At 40.1% G+C, this 26,918-nt stretch overlaps 1 protein-coding gene across 2 annotated transcripts in view; it reads left to right on the forward strand.

Moving 5' to 3' along the window:
- Positions 1-1,018: 1,018 nt before the first annotated feature.
- The window catches only part of LOC131664192 (uncharacterized), a 55,789-nt gene continuing 29,889 nt past the window's right edge, over positions 1,019-26,918 (forward strand). For both annotated transcript variants that reach the window (XM_058935090.1, XM_058935092.1), the window contains exon 1: positions 1,019-1,218. In XM_058935090.1, coding sequence (XP_058791073.1) covers positions 1,146-1,218 — 73 coding nt within the window. In that variant the 5' untranslated portion in view covers positions 1,019-1,145. The remainder of the gene's footprint in view (positions 1,219-26,918) is intronic.

Consider the following 26,918-nt stretch of genomic DNA (forward strand, 5'->3'; position numbering starts at 1 on the left):
TGATTGCCCACCCGCGGCCTGTGCGCCTTTGCTGGCAAGCGCTCGCGCGGCCGCCCGCCACTGCATCGGAATGATTGCGCGTACGACGCGGACGCAGCCGGCTTACCGTTATTGTTAATGAAATTTTTACAGAATTTTTTTTTCTCTGCAAGACACCGAGGACTTCGTCACTTTTAATCGCATCGAGTATCCTTCCATGCAGCTATAACTTCTTTTGGATTTAATCTTGTAAATATTTCAAGAGTGATATTTTGAGAAACGACTCAAATTACGTTGAAAAACAGAACAGTTGCAAAGTTCACTTCTTCGCTCACCTTATAGCCGTCAATTTGCAAGTGTTGTGGCTTTAATAAACTTCGTCGAGTTAGTTTAACCTGCGCGACTATCCCTTTAAGTTAGGCGCTCGATTGTAGACCTCACACTAAATTATATCTGCATGACCGCATACTTCTAAGTAGTTACGCTAGGTAATTGGTACGACAAAGTCATAACTCACTGGCGCTGCACATTAATTGCTTCTGCAATATTAATGCACGGCTGTCTACAGTTTATTGATCCATCACTATGCGCTTTCGCCTTTGCGTTTCTAAAACGGAGACTTTATAGCGCTCATTGTCCGTAATATACAGTCTTCTGTCTCTCTCGTATATCTTTATGTACATATAAATGCTCGAATAGCGTGACGTCAGACGAATGATCACTAAGCTGAACCACGATACAAAGGATAATTTGGATACTGTTGTACATTGCTACCGCTTAGCGAGTGCATTAACGGTCGTCGTCAAAAAACGGAAAAGCTTGTCATGCCAACTGCTGGCCCAACGTTCGGAGAACACCAGCTGAAATTAAAAAAAAAAACAAGTCGACCCCCGCGCTTGCAACAGAAGCGGCGGCAGCAGCAGGTGAGGTTTTATACAGGCGAGCATGGAGGGGGAGTCGCGGCGCCTGCGGAGCTTGCCGGCGCGCTCTCCGTCCGACTATACACTGTGCCTGAGCCTCAGTTCAGCGGCACGCGCGGTGCTGGCACCGTGTTTCATCGCGAGCGCGCGTGCAACATGCTGCTACTGTTGTGATTTGCACTGTTTACCATACAACTTTGCTGTTTCAGTTTCTTATCATTTTTTTTTTCGTTACCGAGCGCAGGCATGGCGCATCTCGTCACGAGGTCTTACTGCCTCACTCTTGTCGCCTGCTTGCTTGTCGCTCAACAATTTCAAGGTCAGTGAGTGTTAGATTTCGAACTTCTCCAAAATCCCAAAAGTGTTTTCCACCTACCAGATGACATGTCGAAGATGGAGTGAAAAGTTTGCCAAAAAAAAAAAATTAGCAACTTTCTGTTTTATGGTTTAGCCTATTTTTTTGTCGCATTATCGTGTGTATATGGAAATATAACTGTAAGAAAAACATACCATACAGCTTTTTTTAAGTAATGAAACGTTTGTATGCTTGCGTGAAACATGCAACCAACCATTCTCTCGTCACTTCCAATTGGATCATTTTTTTTACCTCGTACGGATTCTAATTATTTGATATTATTTGAAACTTGCGTCTGATGGTGACCATTACACGAAACAGCTTTTAATCAATTACAAAATCCATTATTCCCGTTTGCAGTCAACTGATTAACAATGCAACTAAGCCTTTGTAGAATTTTGATTTGTCTGTTAATTTTCTTGAAAACGTTTACGTGAATATTTTGCTTCTTATAGTCACTTCACTTGAAAATAATACATTTTCCGGTTAGCTTGAATAATTGCCTAACTATTCCACTTTATTTGGTGAGTTGAAATAGGAAAAAATATCCAAGCTGTAAGAAATTGTAGATCCTTACCGGCAGATGTCGACCAAACTTATGCGGCACACGTGCTCTCTCTATCTCTCTCTCTCTCTCTCTCTATCTCTCTCTCTCTCTCTCTCTCTCTCTCTCTCGTACTTTCCTTCGCACATGCCTTATGGCAAATGATGACAAAACATACCCGCGTTCTGTTCAGCTCCATTCGTTCGCTCCGCTGAGAATTAAACTATGTCAAGTGTGTGTCGTTCCCACTGCTAACCATTTAAAATGGCTGCTCCAATTACGTTTCATTTAAGACCGGCACGAAAATTATTTCTCCTTATTGCTAAACTGGTACACCTACTATCAGATGCACTGAAATATTAATGCAATAATAATGTGCAACATAAATAATTTGTAGATTTTTATATGATTGGTGGTTGGTTGAATGATGCAAACATCAAAGCTTTTAATCACTAAAATACACGCGTTTCCATATTTATTATTTCATTCCTAATATTTGATGCGCGGTTCATTGGAATTTTTATATCAATTTACAATATTTCCTTTAGTTTTCTTTTGAATTACCAAGCAACCGTCTAAAGACGGCTAAACGACTTTTCACTGCAATTGTTCGGTGTAGAGCAAAGACACAGCTCGGAATACAATAATTACCATAATCATATACTTTGTGAGGAAAGAGAGAAGGAGAGATGATACTCAGCGTATAGAGAATCGAATAAACCTCATGCATAAACTAGAAGGTCGGTTCTATTTTTGAAGTTTCCTTTCCCTGTCTTTGAGGCCTCTAATGCACGACACGACACTGCAAAAAAATGTATACAACGATGCGGCGAAAGAGAGAGAGAGAGAGAGAGAGAGAGAGATAACGAGAGACCGAAAAGCCTCAAGGATCAAGGAGGTCGCGAGCGTTGGGGACTTTGGGAATTAGAGGCGAGTTTTTTTTTTTAAAAACCAGAGCATAAAATTAGGCCGTACTTCCCTCCCCTCATAATTTCGCCTGCGCATAAAGTGATCACAGATGGCAAATTAAGCGCTTTATGTTTTCGTTTTTTGCCTATACTGTACTTACGCCAACTCTGGATTATCGAGATCGTATATTGCTTGCTCAATATGCTTGCTCGACAAACTAAAGAGAGAAACATACATTAAATGTGAAAACGGTCGGTGTAGGAAAGGTGCAAATATCTGGATTGTCTCTTCGCTATTATTAGTCGGTGGCACAGCTAGTATTGGTATAAGTCGTGCCCGCGCGCGCGAGCGAGCTTTCCATTTCTAAAATGGCCCACGATATAATTAAACTGCATACCATTCTACTACGCGCGACGCATATTCTACCTTCCTTTTACATTACAGTCGGAAATAAAAGCAAATTGTATCTTCACTCCTCAACAAACCATTGCTGTCTGGGCAAACCGCTTCAATCACTATTTCATGCGATTATGCAATCTATTATCCATACTGTGAAATTTATTATTCCTCTGTGTGTGCGGTCTGGCTATTATAAACTTTGTAGAGTCGATTATGATTAATGATTCAAGAATCGATCACTAATATCATGTCGTCAATTTTGTTCTGGCGAAAATAGGAAATCGCCTTGTGGTTAATGACAAAAAATCTCGCGGAAGGAGGTGTTTTAGTAAGGTCTCGTTATGTAGCAAGACCCTTGCAAACGAGCAAAATCTCAGCATATAGATACATTGCTATATTCTATAGTCGCCCGCGCGTTCCCCTTAATTCTATGCCAATTATTTTGAATTTGTACAATTGATAAAGCATTATTCGTTATTGTTTTTGCATTTACTATATGCATGATCATTTTGGTACATATTGCCAACACTTAAATATTTTTTGTTTGTAATTTTTAACAGTTTTACCAGTATACGCATGTTTGTTTTGCTGAAATATAGTAATGTTCGTTGAATAGACCAAACAAAACATAAGTGAACGTATAGTATGTTATCTCTTCGACGGATCCTTTTTCCCTGAAAAAGTATATTACATTCAAAGATACATGTAGATATTCCTACGAAACTGTTGGCTAAGCTCTTTTGATAAGCCTTGACAGAACCGTAATTTCCTATTTAATTTCCAATGCCAACCAAGAATTAGCGTTGAAATAAGAATAGCGACAAATTGAATGCAAAACAGTCATTGTATAAAAATGTCTTTGAAACAAGATAGTTAGGATTCACGTTGCTGTACTAAAATGAATGTTTTCTTCAGAACGATAAATGACGCGAACCGCACGCTTACATCGTATATAAAACAAAGACAAAGAAACGAGTACAAAATGTAATCCCTTGTGGCGTGTAATGATTTCTAGAATATGCGCACCACGTCTGCGGAATGAATAATTCTTTTTAATGAAGGCAGCATTATACACGTTTCAGCGGCAGAACCGGGAGAGGAAAAGAGGCAGAAGGGGGCTGCATGAGAGGGCATTCTTTCTTGCGTCAACCGGTGAGCTTGCCACCCCCAGGGGACTAGAGTGTCGCCCGTACACTCGTATGAAAGCAAGCGCTGAGAGCAGCTCTCTCTCTCTCTCTCTCTCTCTCTCTTTTACATATTCCTTGACATCAAATGCACTTCGATAATAACGCTCTACTTCCGATTATTTCCCATAAATTCACTGGTTAGCAAATCGCAAATTTTCCAATAGTCCAATCATTGATTCGCTGTTTTCTTTTTCGAGCTCGAGTAGGAGGAAAGGGAAAATGTACGAAGTTCTGAAAAAGCGAGTACACGGTACTCTTTTGACTACGGGAGCGCGAGAAAACTTTTCATCCGTTAACTTCATCGTTACACGTTCATGTTGTCGTCGTCGTTGTCGTCGTCGAATGTCGGCTCGTGCATTTGTGCCTCTAATGTACATGTCGAATAAAGCGTTCGCGAACTAGACTACGAGGGTTTTTTCGATTACTCACAATATAAAAAACTTGTGGGGAACAATCTCTTTCTTCTTTCAGTTTCATCAATTGGCATCGAATGCGCACTTTAAAAAGAGAAATAATTTATGAAAGACTTCGCATAATGGAAAATTTATGAGAAAAATAATTGAATTCATACTTTCAATCGTTAGTAAAAATAAAAACGAACAGATCGATGTTCGATAGGAGCTTTGTTCTTTTCCGGCTGGTCTGCTCTTTTAATTTAATTGTCCGAACGAAATCACTTTTGTGCCGGCGGGAGGAGACGGAGGGGGGTACAGCAGAGAATTTAGATCGCATTGGTACGGCAAAACCTTGGACACTAGCCAGACTGGAAAACAATCTTTGTAATAGCGCGAATTCGTCGAGGCCCCGTTGAAACCCGGAACCGTCTGTTGTCTGCCGTTATTTGCGCTGCTACGTGTCTACGGATATCTCTCGATCAACTCGAATGTGGTCGCTATAAAAAATAAGTGTTCAGAGGGATGTATGTTTTAAACCAGTTACTCGAGTATAAATTTTGGAATTATACTTTTGAACAGTAGTTTGATAATTATTAATAAATATAAGTAATATATATGAAATGTGTTATTCTTTTAAATAGAGTTAGAAAAATATAAAACGTCAACTATTTTGGATATTGCTAAATTAGTCTTGCTTTAATAATGTTGTAGATGGCATTAAAAAATCAACCAGTAATCTTTTAATACGCGCTACATGCACTGAATATCTACGAAGTATTAGTTAGTAATTGATGTAATAAATTGCCCTAGTGATTTGTATTAATTAATTCGAAAAATAGGTCGCCGTGAAATTCTATTATCACATTTGATTACATTATTTTTATAGTTAATTTAAATATATTTTTACTAATGACTTGGAAATTGTAGGTAATTAAAATGTAGTACGATAATGTAAAAATGAGTTTATATTACTTATTAACGAAATCAATAGAGGATTTCTCTTAAAAATTTCTATTTTTAAGCTAGGAAATAATAGTTATTACTTATAAAATAGTAAAAGTATTAAAACGATTCTTATATTAACTAGATGGAGCGTCCGATTATAATTTCATAATTTAGCCACAATTTCGCGTTACGGAAAATATCAGTTACCACAATATTTGCTCGTAATAAGCAGAAAAGGTTAGCGGAAAGCATTGTCCTCGTGGCAAAGGCTAAAATATATCACTTACCAAGCGATCATCAAGTAAAGAAGAAAGAGAAGCCGCATGCGAAGAAAGATGACGTAAACTGAGTAAGAAAGCGTCGCAATAGGTATCGTTTACTATATACACGAAAGCTGAGAACCGTCCGCATTGACCAAAATTTACCAAGATTAAGTTCAAAATAGACGACGGTTTCTTCTCTCTCAATTGGCGTATCGCTCGATTGGAGCATAACTCAAGAAGCGCGTGGCCAGAGAGTATACGCCCTGACCCGTGAATCCTCTTAGTTCCGGTTGAACGGCTTCCGCCGCGATTAATTTAGCCTGAGCGCAAGTGGAGAAGGGTCCGAGAGCGAGCGGGCAAGCAAGAGAGAGAGAGAAGCCTTAAGTGCCCGGCAATCTGGCCACGCGCGAATGGACGCCTATCTCCTCGGCAAAAGCACCCCGACACTTCGCTTGCTCTACTCTCGTTGGCGTATTACGCGTGTTTAGCCGTATTTACCTTGGTTCTACGCGGAATAACGCGCACAGTCTCTCTCTCTTCTTGATTTATTCCAGTTATTTGAGATTCATGAGGCATGGCTTTTGTACTGTTATCAAAGTTTGTAGTTAAACAAACTCGCCAAATTTCTTACTTTGTAAATCTTATCTCTGTGTAAGGATAATATTTTCCCAATATTCACTAAGGAAATTCTTTATTTTCTGTCGAAGTATAGAATTTTAATTTAACTTCATCTTCTTACGACAGAACCGTCAAGCATTATTCACCTCAGACAACATGAAAGAAAGGGAAAAAATAGAAACGTTGATCTGACTTGAAAATCCGATAAGTAAGAGGTTCCCTACAGTGCGCTTGCATGAACAAAAAAAGGGAATCTAGCGCATGCATCGCACGGCTCCGCGCATGTAGGAAAAAAAAAGGCCAGGGGGGTTTCTGTTCTTCCGCACAGAAAGATTCTTAAGCGAAGCCGCACGAGGAGCTTTATCCACTTTGATTCCACGTTCTCGCGCGATGATAGCGCACGACACTATGTGGGTGTGTGTGTACCTGTGATAATCCTGACGTGTCTTTCTTTACCTCTTTTCGCTTGTTTTTTCTCTCGACTTCATCCTGCGTCATTGGATTTTCTTACTAACGTGTATTATAGCATTTCGACTTGACCAACTTATTTATCAATGAAATTTGAACAAGGAAAAAAGGAAAAACTGATGCCTGGTAAAATGGTTTTCAGTGAAAAGCTGCGATTAGAATAGCTTATATGTAACGAGTTATCATAAGCCTAATAAAATATTTGTTTAAGCAGCTTTTCTCACCACACATCTCTCATACCACTCTTAATACAAATCGCCCGCCATTTTTTTTAACTTTCAATCATGTACGGACGCCGGAAAGCTGTACAAAAAATAGTTCATTAAAAGAAATTATTAATGATCGAAGCGATGTCAATCAAATGATAACGAATCATTTTTGCCTATACCGATAATATTTGATAAATTAAATTTCAATTATAATTTCTGTGAGAGTAGGTTTGAATCAATTTTTTAATTATATAACATCCGAACAAGAACGTTACAAATTATAATGAATAATATATCGACCTGTGGTAACGTGAATGTTGCTAGTTGATATGGAAAATGTTCATATTACGAAGATTATTGTAACGAATCAAAAGTGCGACCGATAATTAAAATGATTCGTGAGTAAACCGACACAAAGTAGTAGGGCGTTAATGTAGAAAATCAATCAGTATCCTCCTAAATCTGTTTGTTTCTTTTATACCCGGTAACAACTATAAAATAAATCAAAACGAGAAAAGCAACGTCAAAATGACTGCGCGAAGGTCGTTGATCTGAAAAGGGGAAGCGTGTATAAGTCGCGTCGTTGCGTGTCCGTCATCTTCGAGTCCGCACACGAATTATCATCGCCCTCGATTAACTTTGTAGGTCGGCTGATCGTCGTAACGCGCGTCCCCTTGTGAATTTTTCCATTGTCGTAGCTATCAGTGAACGGCCAAGCGAGTGAGCTTTCGCGCATACGGCCGGAACGAATGAGTTTCGCGTAGATGTATGGGTGTGTATACACGGAGAGAATCGATGATTGAGTATTGCCGATACATACAGTCCAGACGACCGATGGCGGTAGTATATAGTGGTCAGTTTGGCGAGGCGAGCATATCTGCGCCTAATGCGACATAGAGCGAGAGAGAGAGATCCCGGTCTGGCGGCCAGGTGGGTGAGCAGCCGAGTGTACTTCCGTTTCCGGTCGAGATAATGGTCGCGTGCGCGCACTCTCTCTCTCTCTCTCTCTCTCGCTCTCTTCTTTTTTCACCTACGGACTTTTCGCTCTCTTTGACCATCTATGTGTTCCGGATATTACGATTTTTATTCGATTTCTCATTGAGAAAAAGTGCCATTCATCGCGTCTGATTATCATTGTCTTCATATATAATTAACTTTAATATTGGTTTTTTTCTTTGTCCAGTCATTTCCAAGAATATATAGCGGCTGCGTTTTTCGTGTGCGCGCGCAGTACTTCTAGCATTTTATCCTCTTAGCCCATTGCCGATACGCATAAAAATTGCGAGTGTTTCATAAAATCTATCGATCAGGCTATTACTCGTTTTATTAGTTAACACCGCTTCAGCGCCATTCGCTCTCCCTCGCCGAAGTTTGGATGAATAATACACACCCTCCTTCTTGGATTACGGGCCACTTGGCGCTCGCTGACCTGCTTTCCAAAGCTCAACTAGCCTCGTTATTTTTGCCTTTGCAGAACTTTTCCTGCAAATTTCATCATCCGTTGGATTGCCGATAAAATGCCTTTTCTGCAAATTGCATTACGCGTACCAGGGCAATCAATCGAATTCCGTTCTATTTTCCTAACGCAATTAAGATGAATGCTCCATTGAATACATTCTTTTGTAAACAAACCTCTTCATTGGCATTCGCTTTAATTACACGACAGATATGAAGGACTGTTGAAAATTTTGACAACGCGCAACGAAGCATGCAGCGCTCCGTTTCTTACATACGCAAGTCTTCCGTAAGCGCCCTATTCGAATTCAAAATAAGCGTTCCAATTCAAACTGCAGCTATGCGGTCGAAAAGAAATAGCAGAAGGAAGAAAGTAAATGCGTTGCTTGGAAAATCGAGGAAGCTAGCACTGGTTCGGTATCGCCAGCATGATCGCGAGCAGCCAGGTGTGTCGCGGCACGGCTCTCGTCCGCGAGCTGCTTTAATTATATACACAGCGCCTCGGCGTTCCTAGGAATATTACGCGCCTCTTTAAGCCCCCCACTGGACAAAACAAAAGGAATTTTTCGCTGTGCTTTTCATAACGTGACTAGACCGTAGGCGGTAGCTTGTTACGCAAATGGAGGGATTCTATTTGAAACGATTATTAATTGAGCAACTACTGTTTTATCAATTTATCAACTGATAATACGTGCATATTGTATTCCATTCAGCTATATTTCATCAAAACGTGTAGAGCCTCGCTTATTCCATTTTGCGATTGAAATACCCAATCTAATGGCCTAATAATGATAATAATAATAATAATAATAATAATAATAATAATAATAATAATAATAATAAATTCTTGTCAAAAATTTAGATGAAAAAATTCTGACACATTTTGACCCAAAGCAAACTTCACAACGCAAAATACAAGTGACTGAGTTTGTCGACAAATTAATACATTACATTATAATCTTTTTTTATTCACAATATGTTTACAAAACGAAATAAGTAAGTTTTATAATACTATTAGTGATAAAATTATACATGAAGATATTTCTCTAGTGATCCGTACCATATCGTTATATATTTACATTATGTTTATAAATAAAATAACAATACTGATATTAATATTAGATTGGTACGAAAGATGCTTTATATTTTAAAAACCTTGAAACATTTGGTCTCGTATGAAGCAAATTCTTCGCCATTGGGGGTGATTAATATTTGTATGGCTTTCTAGAGTGAATAGTTTATAGCTACATAAAATTGTACTCCGGCATTTTGCTTCCGTAAAGAATTGTTGTTAGTTTCACCGATAACTCAGTGGTAAGTGCACCCAACTGTATTTGAAGCATTACAAGTGAAAATGCTTTCTGTCGAATTAAATGAAACTCCTAAAACCATAAGAAGAGCGCACTGCACTTCCTCCATCGAGGAAAGGACAGAAAAAGGAAGGAGAGAAGCGACTACTCCCCCGTGGAAGCCCCAACGTGTAGCTGCTGCTTAGCCAAGCGTTGCGCGCCTCCTTAAAGATGCAGAAGGCAGCTGCTGCTTGCGGGGGGAAAGGATATAGCGAAGCACGCGCGCCTCAATTATAGTGACTCCATACCGGCTGTTCGCGCGCGTGCCACGAGACTCCGATTGATGTGCCCACATTTTCTCGACGGGTCTTCATATAAAATACGGAAAGGGAACAAAAAATAAGATCGAGGGCGTGCTCGTTTTGTCGCCGCGGAAATTTCGCTGCATGAGCGTATTCGACTGGAAATACGTCGACACGCCCTGGTGATTGGAGTAAATAGGCTGCACCCGGGAAGCCGCGAGTGTCGCGGACGAATGTCGTTTACGATTATGAAGCTATTGCAGTTGCTGCTCATCTTCTGCCCCGTAATTAGTTACAACGGAGGATAATGTTTCGAAAATAGACGATATGCGTCTGCTGAAAAATTCGGACGGAAAGAATTTGCGATGCCGTTGCTGTTTGGCTGTAAGCTACTTGCATTACATTAGAGGGGGTCGTGTTTGCTCAGCTCATCGGTAGCCAAGCGCGACGAGTTTTCGTGTATATACCTATATACACACGCCGAGTGCCGTGCCGACACGCGACCGTAACGTATTTAGCCCGGCCGCCAGCGCTGCCTCATTGTTACGCGCGCACGTTCTTGGCTTCCTGCAGGACCTTTCCTCGGACCTCGCCTAACGTACTCCAAATTTGCTGCGCCATGTGGCCGCTGCGTGCCCAACGCCAAGCTGTGTGTTTTTCATTTGCTTGTTTTAAACTTCCACGAAACACTTTTTAATTTTTTACTCTACTTTTTTCCTTTTCTCCTGGCTGATAAATACGTTTACGTTTGTTCAATCGAATTTCACAATATCGCACACTTTGCGTAATCGGAATCCCGAGTGAGCTTTGAAATAAAATTACTGATGAGAGGATAAAATTACATGTTATTGAAACTATAGTGAATTGATTAAACGTGAAAAGCAAATCGTGCGTCAAAGAAAGTCACTTTGACGCGATATATAGAGCATATTATTTTAAAAATATGGTAGGCAATCAAAGGTCATGAAAAAGCAATTTGTAGGAAAGTAAGTATCGTTCACCTTTGGAAAAAGACTATAGTTGGCGAGAGAGAGGGAGAGAAGAGTAAATCAGCTTCATAAAGCTGGGTAAACATCTCATCGGTGTGTGAGTCTCCTTAGCGAGACTCATCACGTGCAATATACATCGAGGCAAATGGTCCGAGAGAGCCTCGAACGATCGTACGTAGCATATAGGGGTACATATACATCCTTGCGCTTGCGAGTAAGCGAGAGGGTTGGTGGAATTTAGTAGCCACGCGTTCCCCAATATTGAAAGCCATATCAACTTGGAATCCTTCCACAATCTGAAAAGTTTTCCGGGCAGAGAAAGGCAGTTCTCGCTAGCAAGTGTATAAAACGTGGCATTCATTTATTGAAAGCGGAAAACGGACACAAAGTTCCTCTCTCTCAGCCGGTGATTTAGGACAGGATATCAAGCAAATGGCTTTATCATCTAACGCTCGATTTATGCCAACTACGTGCGAGACTCTTACTCCTCATCCATCATATTGCTCGTCGCGCGCCCGCGGCTCGCCCATTAGGATATGACGTGAAATAATTACGCTCGCGGGCCGTGCGCGCCACCTGCCACTTTGCTTGTCCTCCTAATCGATCGGCTTATTGAAAACTGTATTAATGATTCAAGTTTGAGGTTGTAGCCACTCGCCGAACTTTTTGTTTATTTATATTTTTCATCTTTCTGAGAGCAGCCGGTTGCCTTGGTTACCTAGCTTTATTTTGCAATTACAATCACTTGCATTACCAGACAATGCAAATCAATCTATACTGAAAGTTTATATTTTTCGATTTCTATCATCACTGAGACTCCTTCGCTCTAATGAAAAGCCAGTAAAGATGAGCTATACAAAATATAATTCGGGTGAAAATCGTATTAATCCATACTTAGGCCACTTGTGCTGTTCATTGATGAATCAATATCGGTGAAAGCACGGCTTCTAGCTCGTCGAATTTATCGCTGATACAGGCTAACCGATCGCAACATGCCCGTGAGATTCAGCCTCGTTGAACGACGAGAAAAAGAGGAAGAAAACCGAGCAACCGAAAAACGAGAGGGAGACGTGATTGGTGAGTGGCACTTTTTCGAAGCTACGACCAGATGGTTTTTCTCTTCTTGCTACCTCGTGGCCGCAACTCCTTTTCCTCCGGCAAACCCCGCGCTTAATCTCGTAATTTGTGCGGCGCCCGATCAATCTGCCGAATTTAGCCTCCGAATGTCGTCGAATCTTTTTTCATCCAACTTTTTTTCGTTGGCCAGAGGAGAAACAAACATCGAACGTCCATTTGTCTTCTATTTGTAGAAGCCACTTCTCATGATCTGTTCGTGTTTCAATTCGGGCTCGAGATCGGACGGAATTTCAATGGGATAGATTATCCATTGTCGTGCTAATTATCGAAAATTTATGCTCCGTTGAACAAAAAGCGATGGAAATGCCACTCTTAAAATTCGAGCTAAGTACCATCGTGTCAACAGTCTAAAAATGCCAAAAACGCACCACTAGACGCGTCGCCAGTCAATCGAAAAGAAAAGACATAGTGCTCTAATTCCAGTGTCGCAATACCTTATAGTCGGAAGTAATCGGTAGAAAAATTTTCAACGCGGAGTGTCTTCAGTAACTCGCCCGCGCCATTACACACACTTGCCGTTAATTACGACAAATCCCTTGACGCCGAGGGCGCGCACGCCGTCGCCGCGTCTAATTACAGTCGTGCCAATTTCGGCCATTGTCGCTCCTTTGCGCGAGGCGGCTACGGTATACGGCGTCGCGCCTCGTGTATTCTTGAGTTGTAATTAATTATGCCCCTTTCGCTTCGTCCCGTTTATTGCATGTCAATGGGATCGCGCATATCTCAGTCTTCACTAATAAGTGATGACCATGTTGTGCTGATTATTAGATTTTTCGGAGAAGTCCCCTTTACGATGGATAACACTTGATTATGCACTTTCACTGAAGTCTATAGAGGGTAAGTGAATAATGTGATCGAGATTTCAAAATTACAGACATTTGATTATACTTATACGTGATTATCGTCACTTGCAACATTTGCAAAACACTGGCAAAACATTGAAATTCAATTGTGTTATTAATAGCTGGATGGCCTTAATGCTAACTAAATAATTACTGCAACTTCAACTATTGTTACTGCCAATTGGTTTATACTGGCAGTTGCATTAAAGTAATTTTCTCACACAAGTCGTAAATAAGATTTATTATAAATAAAATTTAGCGTGGGAAATAAAATATTCGAAAATTATGAAAAGTTTTCATTGGTAAATCCGATTTTTATGTGAAGATTGACCGTAGGTAGCTAGGTAACCTGACGCACAATAAAATATTCACATAAATAGAATTAAGGATCGCTGTAGCACAACAGCATAAAATCGATCGGTTCACGAGGGAGAGAAATGAAGAGGAGGGTGGGGGGATGGGGGGGGGGGGGGGGGGGGGGAAGAAGAGGTGGGTTGAAATCGTCCCGACGAAATCCTCGAGCGAGTTATTCTTGATTAGCGCGAGAGCTCTTTGTAATTACTGCTCCGAGTTCTATCGGATCGTAGGGCTTAACAAATAGAGCAAAAAAGAGAGTAGTCCGACGAGCACAAGATAGCTAGCGCGCAGATATCGGTTAATAAAGAATCAATCCTTTGGAGCGGAAAACGTTTCTTAAGAGCCAGTAGTCAAGTTTTAATTAGTTCGCGCTCGCATCATTCCATGTAAGCACGTTCAGGGCGACGAGTGCTCCGGCGATTTAGTTTCATTGGTCACTCTGGCACCCCTTCTGTGTATGCATATCCTCTTCTTCCGTAATTTCTCTCGGGCGTTATATCTGACTCGTGCCGGCACACCAATAGGTTTCATGATGCACTGTTGGTTTACGAAGCTTTTCATTCGAGGATCGTAGTAATGCGAACGCCAATCTCGACGTAGGATTGCGTGTCAGTTCTGTAAAGTCAAACTGTAATCATTTGCCAAGCTGATTTTTCATCGTGAACAAACTTTACCACAGTTTGGTATTGATCGATACAACGAGATTGAATAACTTTTGTAAAATACGTTTTCATACTGGATCCTCCAGTGGTATTAATGAACGAAACTTTTATGTTCAATCAAAATTCCAAATAAATATCAATAGCGATATTAGCTTTCATATAAAAATAGAGTATCCGGTTGAACGGAAACAGAATGAGAGAAGGGGTAAAAAGAACAAAAGGAACGATTGACATTTCCATTTAGCGCCGTCATCGGAAGCCTGGTAATAGGTCAAAGACTTTTCCCAGCCAGCCCACCGGTGAAACAGAATACAGTTCATGTTTACAAAGTTGCCCGTGCACGTGTATGTAGCTATAGCTGTAGGTATATACGTGTGGTTTTCGAGTACTACGCTCGACTCTTCCACTCTCGCGTACATAAGTATGCACATATATATATATATACACACACACACACACACGTACGGTATATAGCATAGTTGCCCTCCTCTCCTTTCTACTCTCTCGGTTAGCGCTTGCAAAGGCAGATAAGGCCTGCACCAGCAGTAGCAGTGTAGCAGCGACGGCCCATGAGCTTTTGTGAAATATAGCGCGGAGCCGGCATAACGTAAACGCAGCAACGCTTTATGCGGGGGAATTTCAAGTGAACTAAGAAAGAGAGGAAGAAAAGCTCGACTTTTTGTCGTATAACTCGTGCTTCTGATCGCAGATATTAATGGGATAAAAGGGTTTGATGATTGATCTTAACGATTTGCTTCCATTTCTCGCTGGAACAGATGTTTCATTTTATTATCCGCATAATTCATTGCTTGTGTTTTTGCGAGTTGTTAAGTGTCTTTACGAATATTGTTGGCTGACCGATTTCGTTCCTAACGCAGTACACTTCTTAATTAAATTCGAAATTAGATTTGGTGAAATCCAAAAATCCGACCGTTTGCTTATTCAAAGTCTATAGCAACACGAAGCTTTGCGTTAATTCTTGAGAAAAACAAGTAGACTAATACAATTGTATTCGCGCTCTCGACTTCAGAAGTAACTTAACTTTTCATTGTGGAAAATTATTTCGAAGTTCGCTATTCTTGCTATAGCAGCAACTTACGTTTAAAAAAAGAAAGAAAGAAAAGAAAACGATTCGCTTCAGATAGGAGCATTCGAGTGAGAAACTCGGCTGGGGAATGAGTAAGAACTTGGTAATCGTAATTTTTTTTTCGTTCTGAGCTCGCTATCAAGATTTTCGTGCGTCCTGAGCGCCAAGTGAATTTACTTTCTTCATTATGAAAGCCCGCGTGGCAAGCTCCATGGGCGGAAATAGCAAAGAGAAAGAGAGTAAGTACGTTTGCACGGCTAAGTGCGCGATCTACTTTACGGCTCATACGTGACTCGGCGCAAGCAAGCAAGCAAGCGAGCGAGCGAGTGAGCAAGAGCAGAAGAGAGGCTGTTACTCGAGGAGTTAAGGCTGTTATACAAAATTTCCCGATCAAGCATTAATAAAGAGAAGGAAGTCGAAACGTTCGCTATCTGAGAAATTTTTTTTTGCAAACGCCAAGCTGCAGGAAGACTGAGCTTCAACAAACATATTGGTACAATAATATATTCACAGACATAAGTTCTTTCTGATTACTTTTTATCATCTTCATCATAAAATAACTTTCTGAAGCTTTATATAAGCCAATTCCCACGCGATCTCTAAAACATTAAATTTATTAAAAAAAACATGTGATTCCGTGGTCGAAAAATTTAATGATTCATGTAAAAGCAGAAAGGAGTGTATATGATTACATTCGCGAGTATTCTGTTCGTCTTCACATGTCTCGCATTGTTAATAGATTATTTGCTACTTAAAACATTAATTACATTAAACTTATTAATACTAGAATCAAAAGAAAAGCTTTATAATATACTTTGATTGTAGGAAGATTTTTCTCAAATATTAAAAAAAGTTGTTTCACACTTCATAACGATGTTAGAATAAAATTTGGGGATAATGAAGCGACAAAAAATTATACTCGGGACTGCGAAGTTTCCGTTAATCACATTTTGATTATATAAAAGCAGCAAGGACTAAAAGTTTTTAGGAAAAGTCAGTTTAAGCTGACACTAAAAATCAGCCAAGTAGCACGAGATGGCAGCTAATCTACTTATCGCCGTGCTATTCGGCGCATTCGATCAGCCGTTCGATCGGCAAAGACGACGACGACGGGGCGCAACTTCGCTAAGGCAATTTCCCTCGCGAAAATATTCAATTTGCTGCTGCGCAACGACGACGTAAACACGACGTCTATCTTCGGATGTCAAAGGTTACAGCAAATGGAATGAACCGTGAATTTCACCCCGCAAAATTTAGGGTAATTTTAAAGTAGATGGGCGTCCAGTAGTTTGACTTGCATGGCCGCACTAATCATTGTAAGGTCTCAATTTTTCTTCGCGACAATTACTCGATCGCCTGGAAAGTTCCAACAAAACGTTCAATCTTCGTTCCACGGCCATCCGAATATCGTTTATTTCGGATTAATATTCATGAAGTTTTTACCTCAATACCCATTGCTTCCGAATAATGCAGCATTTACATAATTCTATTGATAGACTGAAAGACGGACAGTATTTCTTCACGATTCGATCAATGGAAGTGAACAGGCAGGGTCTTAAGTTTTTCTTAATCCCTTTATCACCGAAAGAAAGGCGTCGTAGGGTCAGCAGAAAAAGGTTCGTGTCATTCAGCGCGCTCGCGGACCTTTGGCTGAATTATGGCCGCGCATAATTTCCGTGGACGCTTTTTTCCTTGCTTTCCGAGGTCCACCCCCGTAAACACGCGAGTGCTTGGGTTCTTTCTCGACCTTTGGCGCAGTCTTATCTCTGTAGGCGTTTTTCTTCTAGCTGGGAGACCAAAGAGAAAAAGAGAGCCAAAGTGGCGTGAGATCACGATTGCCGACGAGATTGGCTCCGCTCGTGTTGCTCAATTACTCGATCGCGAGTTTATTTGTACCTGATGAGTGTTTTTATTCTGTCTCGTTGAATTCTCGCTCAACTACACTTTCTTTTGCTCTCTTTCGAGGTGTTTTCTTTATACAACATGCGTTACAAAAATTATTATCAACGTACTTCTCCCACCTGATCGTGTTCAGTCAGCAGCAAAGAGCGTTCTAATTAAAATCAGCACGAAATGTAATATTGTCGTTATATTTTATAACAAACAAATGTAAATCATTGCATTACGCTTTGTATAAGTGAAGCTCCTTTCAATTACAGCACTATGAGAAAAATTTCACTCTCTCGGGGCGTAAAGAAAAAACAGAATGCGCTTGTCTTAGTAAAATACACATCGGAGAGACTGGCATTAAACAGAGGCAGTTCGAGTAAATAAAACGGGAGGGAGCCAAAGTAGCCGAGTGCAAGGAAAAAAGCTTGCAAGTTCGCAGATGGCAATTATCACGAGAAGTCTCTCGCGTCGTAAACACGAGGTGCTTCACTTTAACGCGTTCATGCAGAGCAAAAAAAAAGAAAGAAAGAAAATTCCCATTCTGTTCGATGGCTGAAGGGGGTGAAGAGAAAAGCTGCGGAAAGAAAGAAGGGAAGAAGAAAAGAAAAAAAAAGAAGAACTAGCCATGGAAATACCTTATTGTCGAGGCGGGTCGGACTTTGGAAAGTCCCAGTGTATAGGCGCAATCTTTTTCGCCGCGCGGGCAGACTTGAGGAGAAAGAGGATGTTTCTGTAACTCGCTAACAAGGAGCAATTTGTTCTTTTTTTTCGCTGACTCGCGTTATCCTGCTTCCATTTTCAGCTGCGATTACTGTTACCATCCACCTGAGTCTATTGAGCTTTCAATTGTGTTTTCAGCGGTAACGACACGATCGCGTTAATCAACATAATTATGCTCAACTCGGCATTGCTTAACAAACTCGCGAGCATTCTTTCTCTCTCAATTATATATTTTCAAATTACTTTGCGTTATATCACCTTTTGTATTAGCGCAATTTCGTCTCTCCTTTTCAATTCATTCAGTTCCAAATAAAAGCATAACAGTTTGCGAAAGTTTATTATGAAACTGCAACATTTGTAAATTCATCCGTTACTCCCTGGTGTAATTAACAAGAGCTAACGTGCCACTATCAAGAAGTCAAAATAGAATAAAGTTATTTCTCCTGGAGCGTAACTCAGGCCGAAAATTCAGAACGTGGTTGAAGATACGCCGTATGAGATCTCGAGCTTCAGCACGGCATTAACCCGAGTCGCAAGCGCTGCAGCTCCCCATAAATTAGTATAATTATCGGCGCATACCAAAGATAAAGTCAGCAGCTAACTCCGTGAGAAAGGTAAGCGCAAGGAAGACAAGTAAGAGAGGAAGAAAGGAACGGTAGCAGGGTGCAGCGTTAATATAAATTAACGCAGAGTTCCGTCGTTAAAGTACACACACACATACACGCATACACACATCTGCACATATTTGCTCCCTTCTCCCTGTAATTTACGCGACTACTGAATGGCGATAAGTAGCTAAATGTTTCATTTACTTCTAGACAGTTGATAAGAGCACTCATAAAAGTAGATTGACGTATAGAGAATCGGTGAACTCGCGTACCGTTGAGTACTTGTATACGGCGGAAAATTGAGCAACCGGCAAGTGTAATAACCGCTGTTATTAGTCGCATGTACATGTGTAAACACGGAGCCGTTCCTCGGGAGATGCAGTCGTAGTGTTGTAATGGTGACTAGCGAGCCCTCGTTACACTAAGCTCAAGTCATGAAAGTTCTTTGAGCTGATGCTCAAAACGTTAAACTTCATTAATTAATGCAGCGAAGAAAGGCTTTTTATTCCGTTGGTTGAACACTATATTGATGTTAATACACCGCAATATCCGAAACTAAAACCTACCTGCTCTGATGTATCATTTGCTTATCGCTGTTTACAGCATGAAATGAATCATGATCGTAAAACATAAAAGTTGGAAACAGTTATTTTTCAGATTATTTAATTCGTGTAGTTAAATTCCTCACCGAAATGAGAAGATTGGATGAATAACAAAACAAAAGCATAACCACTGTGTACATACACGAAAAAACAAAAAAGTTTGAATGAAAGCAAGAAGAGAAATATACGTCGGATATCTTATTAAATTTTTTTCTTCTTTTTCTGCTAGAGAATCTTGGCGAACGAGCTGAGAGATCAGTATACTTCGCGTAAAAGTTGGATCATTCTGTAAGAATGAAAAGGATAAAAAGCCGGAAGATGAGATAGTGCAACTGGGCAAAAAGACTTTTTAAATGATAAAGCCGCTGCAGATCTTATCAAATGAGAGGAATGAAAATACCTCTTTACAAAATTTTATGAATGTCTAGCGACGTGGCATTCTCTTTCAGCTTGAAAAAATACTTAAATGAGTTGGCGAAGAGCAACTTCTTTTGCAGAAAGGCTTCTTAAGAATCATCTCTCCGATGTCGCAATTAACTGAATGAATCTATTCATACTCATCTAGACTAGTTTGTTGGTGAATGCAACTCTACGTATAAATATTGAGAGTGATTCTGAAAATAGTCAACGACATCAGTAAAAATACCGACGGATACCTTCAATAATGTTTATTCCGGAAAGTACCTAAGCGAATGCTAAAAAGTTTGCCGTTGAATTATAAATAAGTAAATCCTGCGGCTATTTGCGCATACAGTTCGGAACTCGAACGTCATGGAGCGTGCGCGAGCTTTCAGCCGACAAAACTTCAAGTAACTTGTCATCCTGCTGCGGGGAAATCTCACACCGCTAACTCTCGGGGATGAAAGTATTTTTCTCAAATGCCTCTCTCTCCCTCGGGAAGCTCTATGAATTTACGGCTACTGACACATTCCGAGGGACTGAAAATCAAATAGGCTACTCGGTAAAGCCAACGCGCACTTCCTGCTCGCGATCATTACCGCTTTCCTCAAAGGTATTTACCGTTGGTACTTTTCATAAACTCACTCGGAAGTGTCTGATATCGATGAAGCTAAGCTCGTCTGTGAGGGCAATTCAATTAAGTCGCGAGCTTGCGCGTTCCCAATGAATGCGCGAACAAGGAAATTCGTCATCAAACGCGAAAGAGCTTGAATATAAAAAAAAACCGGCTATACGCTACTGGCATCAAAGGGTTCTTGCATGTTTATAAAAGGGACGAGCTCGCATACAGCGCGCACTTTTTTTCACGCGTCAAGCTACACCAAGGAGTGCAGCACGTTTTCTCAACGACGGCGGCTGCGACGTCGTGCAAAGCCGACTGAGAGAGAGACGTGTTTAATTAACGTGCACTTTGCTCCCTCGTTGACACTTGCCGGGCGACAGCAAATTCTCTTTTATACGCCGCTGTGGACTCACCAACTTGGAAAGCCAAAGCGAGTCAGACAGAGGGAATTGAGCACTTGCTCTCACTCTGACTTGTAAGGACACATACACACCTTCTAAATGGATGGAAGACAGAAAGGTCTGCCAATTTTGATTTGATTCCTACCTTTTTGCTTGTTACCCTCAACGATTTAATCTTTGTTGCACGGAAAATCGCTCGAAAATAAGCCTTTCAGTCTCTTCCAAGAACGTTCCACTCTTCAAATTATAACTTTAGTAACTAAATATATAAACTCATTCATCATCAAACGTATTCTCTCAGAATTTATAAATATTTTATAAGATCATTTGAATATATAGTCTGGCGAATAAGGTTGTGGAAAAGTCTCATGAGGGACATTGATTAAGGGTATAGGCGGGTCGAGGACCTAATTATGAGTAAAATTAATACCTGAAAAATCTTTTTACACCACATTAGTAAATATAAAAAACCATTGAAAAAAGTATGGTTCAAAAGTTAAAAATATTTTTACAAAGCTTCTAAATCTTCCTTTATATGTAAAATGATGACATTCTTTGAATTTAGTTTGGCGATGATCTGTTAGTCCAAAGCACTCCATCCAAAAATTTTCTGAAAAAGTAATACGAGTACTAAGGATCTGTCATATAACTTTTCAGTACGCAGAAATGATCAGAAGATATTCAATTGTCAATTTAAAACTGTTAAAAAGTTATTATTTTTCATCAATTTTTACACATTTTATGAAAAAAGAATGAGATAATATCAATACTACCTCTAACCGTATGACAGATTTCAAGAAAAAGTATTAACAGATGTTGAATATTCAAATATTTATAAAAACAAAAAGCTTGTAAAAATATCTTTGAAAATTAATCACTTATATCAATTTGAGTTCACCTAAAATTTTTTCATAGAAAAAAAAATTCTTCCACTCCTAAAACTTTTCATATGATATCTATAGTAGTTAATAAATTCAAATATGAAAAAAAAATTCTTTTAATTTTTCCAAATTTTAGCCTTTTTTCGACCCGCATACACCCTTATAGATAATCCTTGAAATAGCTATTTATTTAAGAATAATGCTCTATATAAAATGAAAATCAGAAGTACTTAATTATATACATCATTGTTACAACCAATAGACTAATCAAGTTTCGTTAATCCAGATGATTAGATAGAGCACGGTTACTTTGATCAGCTAGATAATGAAGCGCAAACGAACGCGCGCTCGAATACCGCTAACCGCCTACATATGCACATACCACCAACCGCGGTCTCATATTTATTATGTATAAAATGATATATGAGTTTATACAAGTATATGTAGTTACCAACGTTATAATTTGAAGTTTGGAAAAAAAGAGACTGAATAATCTTATTTTCGAGCGATTGTTCGTGCAACAGAGATGAAATCGTTGAGGGTAACAAGCAGGTGCGCATACGTTGGTACTCTATATACAAATAAATAAGTCTTGATTCGTTTATTTTGTGTACATTCAATTGGCAGATCGAATTTCGGAACGAAAGATTAGCGCTAGATGAAAAAGAAGTTTAGTAGAGATTAGTTACAAATCCATGCTCAAACGAAGCCAAGAGCTGAAGCTAATCGAAAAGTAAGCGCAGCGCGCTTGGGAAAACTTTGATTTCTAGTTCTTCGCCGAGGCTCTTTCCCGGCAGGCAGGCAAGGTCGTCTTCTTCGTCGCCGTTGGCGCGGCCGCCGTCTTCGTTGGGATCAGCGAACTTTGTTAGAAATTAGTTCGAGACGGGGGGACCGTGATACCGGATAGCCGAAACTCATTACGCCACCGCCTCGACTTACCCTCTTTGAGAAATAGAACTGACCCCTCCCTCTCCGCCATCTCATCAAGCTTTTTTCTTTTATTCTTTCCTTGCCCACCGCCACCTTCCGACTAGCCAGTTTCTTTTTTCCCCCCATTTTTATCTATCATCTTCGGTGTCTAGACTCTTGAATCATACAAGCGCCGCGGTTTCTAAGGAGGTCTTTGAAATTAAAAAAAAACACTTTTCCTTCTAAATGTAGAGATCGCGAAAGTTATTCATCGAAATGTGAATTCATTGATTCGAAGTAACTTTCCGTTCATAACGCGATGCATTTTCATATGGTTAAAACGAAAATTCAATCAAGCATATATTTCTAGGCAATCATTGGAAATCGTTATTGCGGACGAAAGCTTTTCCGCAATGAGCTTTTTAAAATTTTGTTCTGCATTCTCGCCGCCCGAGAGCAATCAGTGCTCCACACATATCAAAGATCGATTGGAAAATGGAATAGCCTCCACATGAAGACTTCCGAGAAGGGAAACAAGGCTTTTAGCGCTGGCTTGCGCATGGAAGGCAAACGATTTTTCTCGTTAATATTCAGCCGCAAGCGCAGCACTTCTGCCCGCCCTGCCGTCCCGAGACGGGCGACGGTGATGGTGTGGCGTCGAGCAGGATCAGACAATAAAAGCATTCTAAAAAGAGAGTCATTACGATACGCGTGGATATATGTGTATTGTGCTGGGCGCAGCTCAATATTCGAGGCAACCGCGAAAAGTCGCTGCAATTTTCCGCAACAACGAGCTACCGAGATCCACGTGCCCTACCCGCCCCTCAACTACATCCTCCTGTTTTCCTCCGCGTTCTCCATTCATTGTGCATTCCTTCGGCCAATTTTGCCTGGCTATCTCATTTTCCGCACGCCACCCCGTTTATCTCGTCCTCCTTTTTTTTCTCTTCTTTTATTTTGCTGACAGTTTATATCGGTATGGCGGATTGTCCGCAAAGAGCTTGCAAGCTCATTCCGTACGCCATTTTCGCGCTTGAGCTTCCAGAAAAAGGATTGAATACGATCGCTGCTCGCTTTTTCTTTCTATTTCTTTTCTTTTTTTTATCGCTCGAAATAATCAATTGAAGTATTCGCGACGTGTCTCTGTGCCGATTTATTCGCGGTTACTCTTGCTTCACGCATTCTTTTGGTTTCGCACCACTTTTTTCTTTTCAAAGTAGTAGCAACCGACCGTGGCGTAATCGATTCTAGATAATAAATTGGATTCACCGCAAATTTATGGATATTACCACAATGAAGTTGCCTTAGCGTTTCTTTTTCTCTCCCATGCCTTTTTCGACTAGTCTCCTGTACGTCGTTCTTTTTTCATACGTTCGCTCGCACGTACTTTTCTTGTTCGTGGTCCAATGGTTAGTTAGCAAATATAAGGTTATTACGACTTAATGAGTTGTTAGGTCACTTGGCTTTTATTACGCTCATTCTTCTACAGCAATCAATTAGGTGAGCGGTGAAAATTCGTGAAAATTGCGGTAGCTAGAGCATTATATCATATAATGGAAAGTCTCGTACTTGCAACTTTCTCCCTCTCTCTCTCTCTCTACATGTATATATTCCAACCTACATTAATAGCCTTTATGTACATTCATCATCCATTATCACCACCTAAAGTAGCTCGAGAATATTCCTTTTCCGCCTATTATTTTTAGTCCTACTAGTAGCCCATCAATTCTTATAATTATTACTGGTAGTAAATGTTTAATGTTGATTGCTATTGAATATCAATCAATTATCATCATGTCGATGACGATCATGAACCAAACTAACCCATCGATTAATAATCAGTCTAGTCAATATTTATCTCTCCGTCACACAATTTTACCAAAGTTTATGAAATAAATTCTGTAAGCATAGTCCATGAGTGCCTACGATTATACCGCCGCCTCTGAATAATGCAATTTTCCGCATGCTGGCATAAGTGATTGACAGACTGTCGATGTGGCACCTATGGCTTTAAGAATGACGAGCAAGGTGGAAAGAAGAGTTGACAGCATCGTCGATTATAGCACGGCCTATGACGATTTCAATGCTTACTCTCTCTTTGTCTTTTGCATTTTTTCTTTTACACACACGCACACACGTTCGCACATCAGTACACATAGCTATTATTGGAGAAGAATCGGGCTTACCCTTCGATCGCGTGACAGCCGACAGGATACCAGCCGGAAACGTGCATAGGACGTGAGCGGAAGTGAACGCGCTCGCAAATCCATTTGAGGTGCCTTATTAGCGAGCGGTCACTCGATAAATTGCCAGCTACGCGCTCACTTTGCACAGTTCAGTTACCAAGCTCTACCAGGCCAAAAGTTAGGAGGAGACCGTATAATACTATTGCGGGGATGCCGATAATGCGCGTTAAGTATCGGTCATATTCTCCTTTTAGCTCTGCGTAACGATATTATGATCAAACCTTCGATATATAATGCGCAACTTTCTCCTAACTTCAACTTCACTACGCTTTCATCTTGATGCTAGAAGTAATGTAGATTTTTCATTTTAGGAGAGACAAGATTTTTGAAGAATTCCTTACGAGAGCTATTTTTTCTATAAATAAAATAAGAATTATACGACCTAAATGAAGCTACTTGTACAGTAACTTATTCAACACAAATGTTTTCTGTAGTGTCACTAAAATTAGATATTTTCATTCTAGTGAAATTATATATTTTTAGTACTTCAAGTTAATGAATACTAACAAAATTAAATTATCTAGAGTGCAGGAAGCGATTCCATTAAAAAAAATTAGTTGAAAATTTCCATTACTCAAACATGATAAAAGAGAAATTTTTAAAAGAAAAACAAAATCACTTTAAAGTTCTGTAATAAAAAAAAACGTATAAATATGGAAAAACCCGACTACATTTAATTGAACGCTCATTAAGTTAAGTAATCCTGAAGAGTAAAGGAGAGAAAAAAAAGGAAAAAACATTTTTCCCGTACACATCAAAGCCGCGCGGCCACGCGCACAAAAGTATTTTGCAAAGCAGTAGGCTGTGCGCGGGGCATTGCTTTGAGGCGGGCACACGCAGAAGCCTTTGAGTTTTTGCCCGACATCAGGTCTGTTTTGCAGCGAGCAAAAAAGAAAGTGAGAAACAAGGCAAACTTAGAGGTGGAGAACATTCAAGAAGCGAGACGGTAGAAGCCAAATGAATATATAAATCATCTCATCGTGGAGTATTTAGCGCGTCTCGATGGCAATCTCGATGTGGGGGCCGCTCAATTATGATAAATCGCGGCTAATTAGACGAGGAGGCAAGGGGCAGGTAGTCGTGGGCGCGCGTGGTAGTTCGCCATCGTTTAGCCGAGGGGCTCTTTATCTGGCGGCAGCTACCCCCGACCGTTTGAAATATATACAACGAGCGGCGATTTGCATGCGGCCAACTTAATCAGCGCCGACACCTACACGGCCGCCAGCGTTTGCTAATCGCGCGCGCACTCTCTCTCTCTCTCTCTCTCTCTCTCTCTCTTCCTCCGTTGACCCTTCCTCAATGGCTACCTGTATTAAAAGCGCTTTCGTGAGAGCTACTGCCTCTATATTTCGTGCCTCAGCTCACTGCTATCGATAGATCACCTTTGTTCCCCATTTTTTCCTTTTTTCAGAAAAAGCTCGCTGATGATAATGAATTCCCGTGAATATTTTTAACATTAATCGCACAACTTTTCAATCGAATTTCACGACTGTTTTGACAAGTAAAATCATTTGATTTGTCGAGAGAACGAAAATAAAACTTTTTTTCGCAACCCGTGTAGAAAAAACACACGCACAGCCGGATCTAACAAATCAAAGGCCGCAAATCCGTCAAAAGAGAGGGAGCAAAAAAAATAGCTATCCCTCTCCCTTAGCCAGAATACACCATTGTAAGCGAATATCGTTCAGCCGGACGGAAGCGCGATAAATGTAGCGCAAGCGTACGTATATACGCGATCTCATCTATCAGAGCTCGCGCGTACATCCGCATTGCCTTTTGACATTGATTTTATGCTTGAGCCAGAATAATTCCGATTTTCGTGTGTAAACGCAAAATTTGGTATGTATTGAGTTACATATATCACGGAAACGTCGAGTGAACCAAAGTGTGTTTCCACATATGATGACAATCTTCAAAAATTAAAAAAACATATCCCGTTTTTTCTCTACATGCTTTTCTTTGAGGTGATAGGTGGCGATGCTTTAAAAATAAAAATTTAAATAATCTTGCAGGATACATTTTTTGACTATCAATAATCAAATCGACATATTTTAAAGAGTAATATTTTCAATGAGATCTGCTCGTGAAAGATTGCCACATCTCGCCTGTTGTATACATGGATTTATTGTCTGTAATCTCAATGTATAAATTCAAACCCCACGATAGAAATTTTCTCTTTTTATGGAATTGTTGAATGTTCCGGTTATATATCTGAAAAGGAAGATCAATTGTATCTCCAAAACGTCGTAATACAAATAAACATATATCTTTACTCGTACTGATCCTTTGCGTTGTTGTTTACGCAACATTACACTTTCATTCTTATATC

The sequence above is a fragment of the Phymastichus coffea genome, unplaced genomic scaffold (genome assembly GCF_024137745.1).
Source record: "Phymastichus coffea isolate CEN01 unplaced genomic scaffold, Cenicafe_Pcof_1.1 PCOF00043, whole genome shotgun sequence".
Taxonomy (NCBI): Eukaryota; Metazoa; Arthropoda; class Insecta; order Hymenoptera; family Eulophidae; genus Phymastichus; species Phymastichus coffea.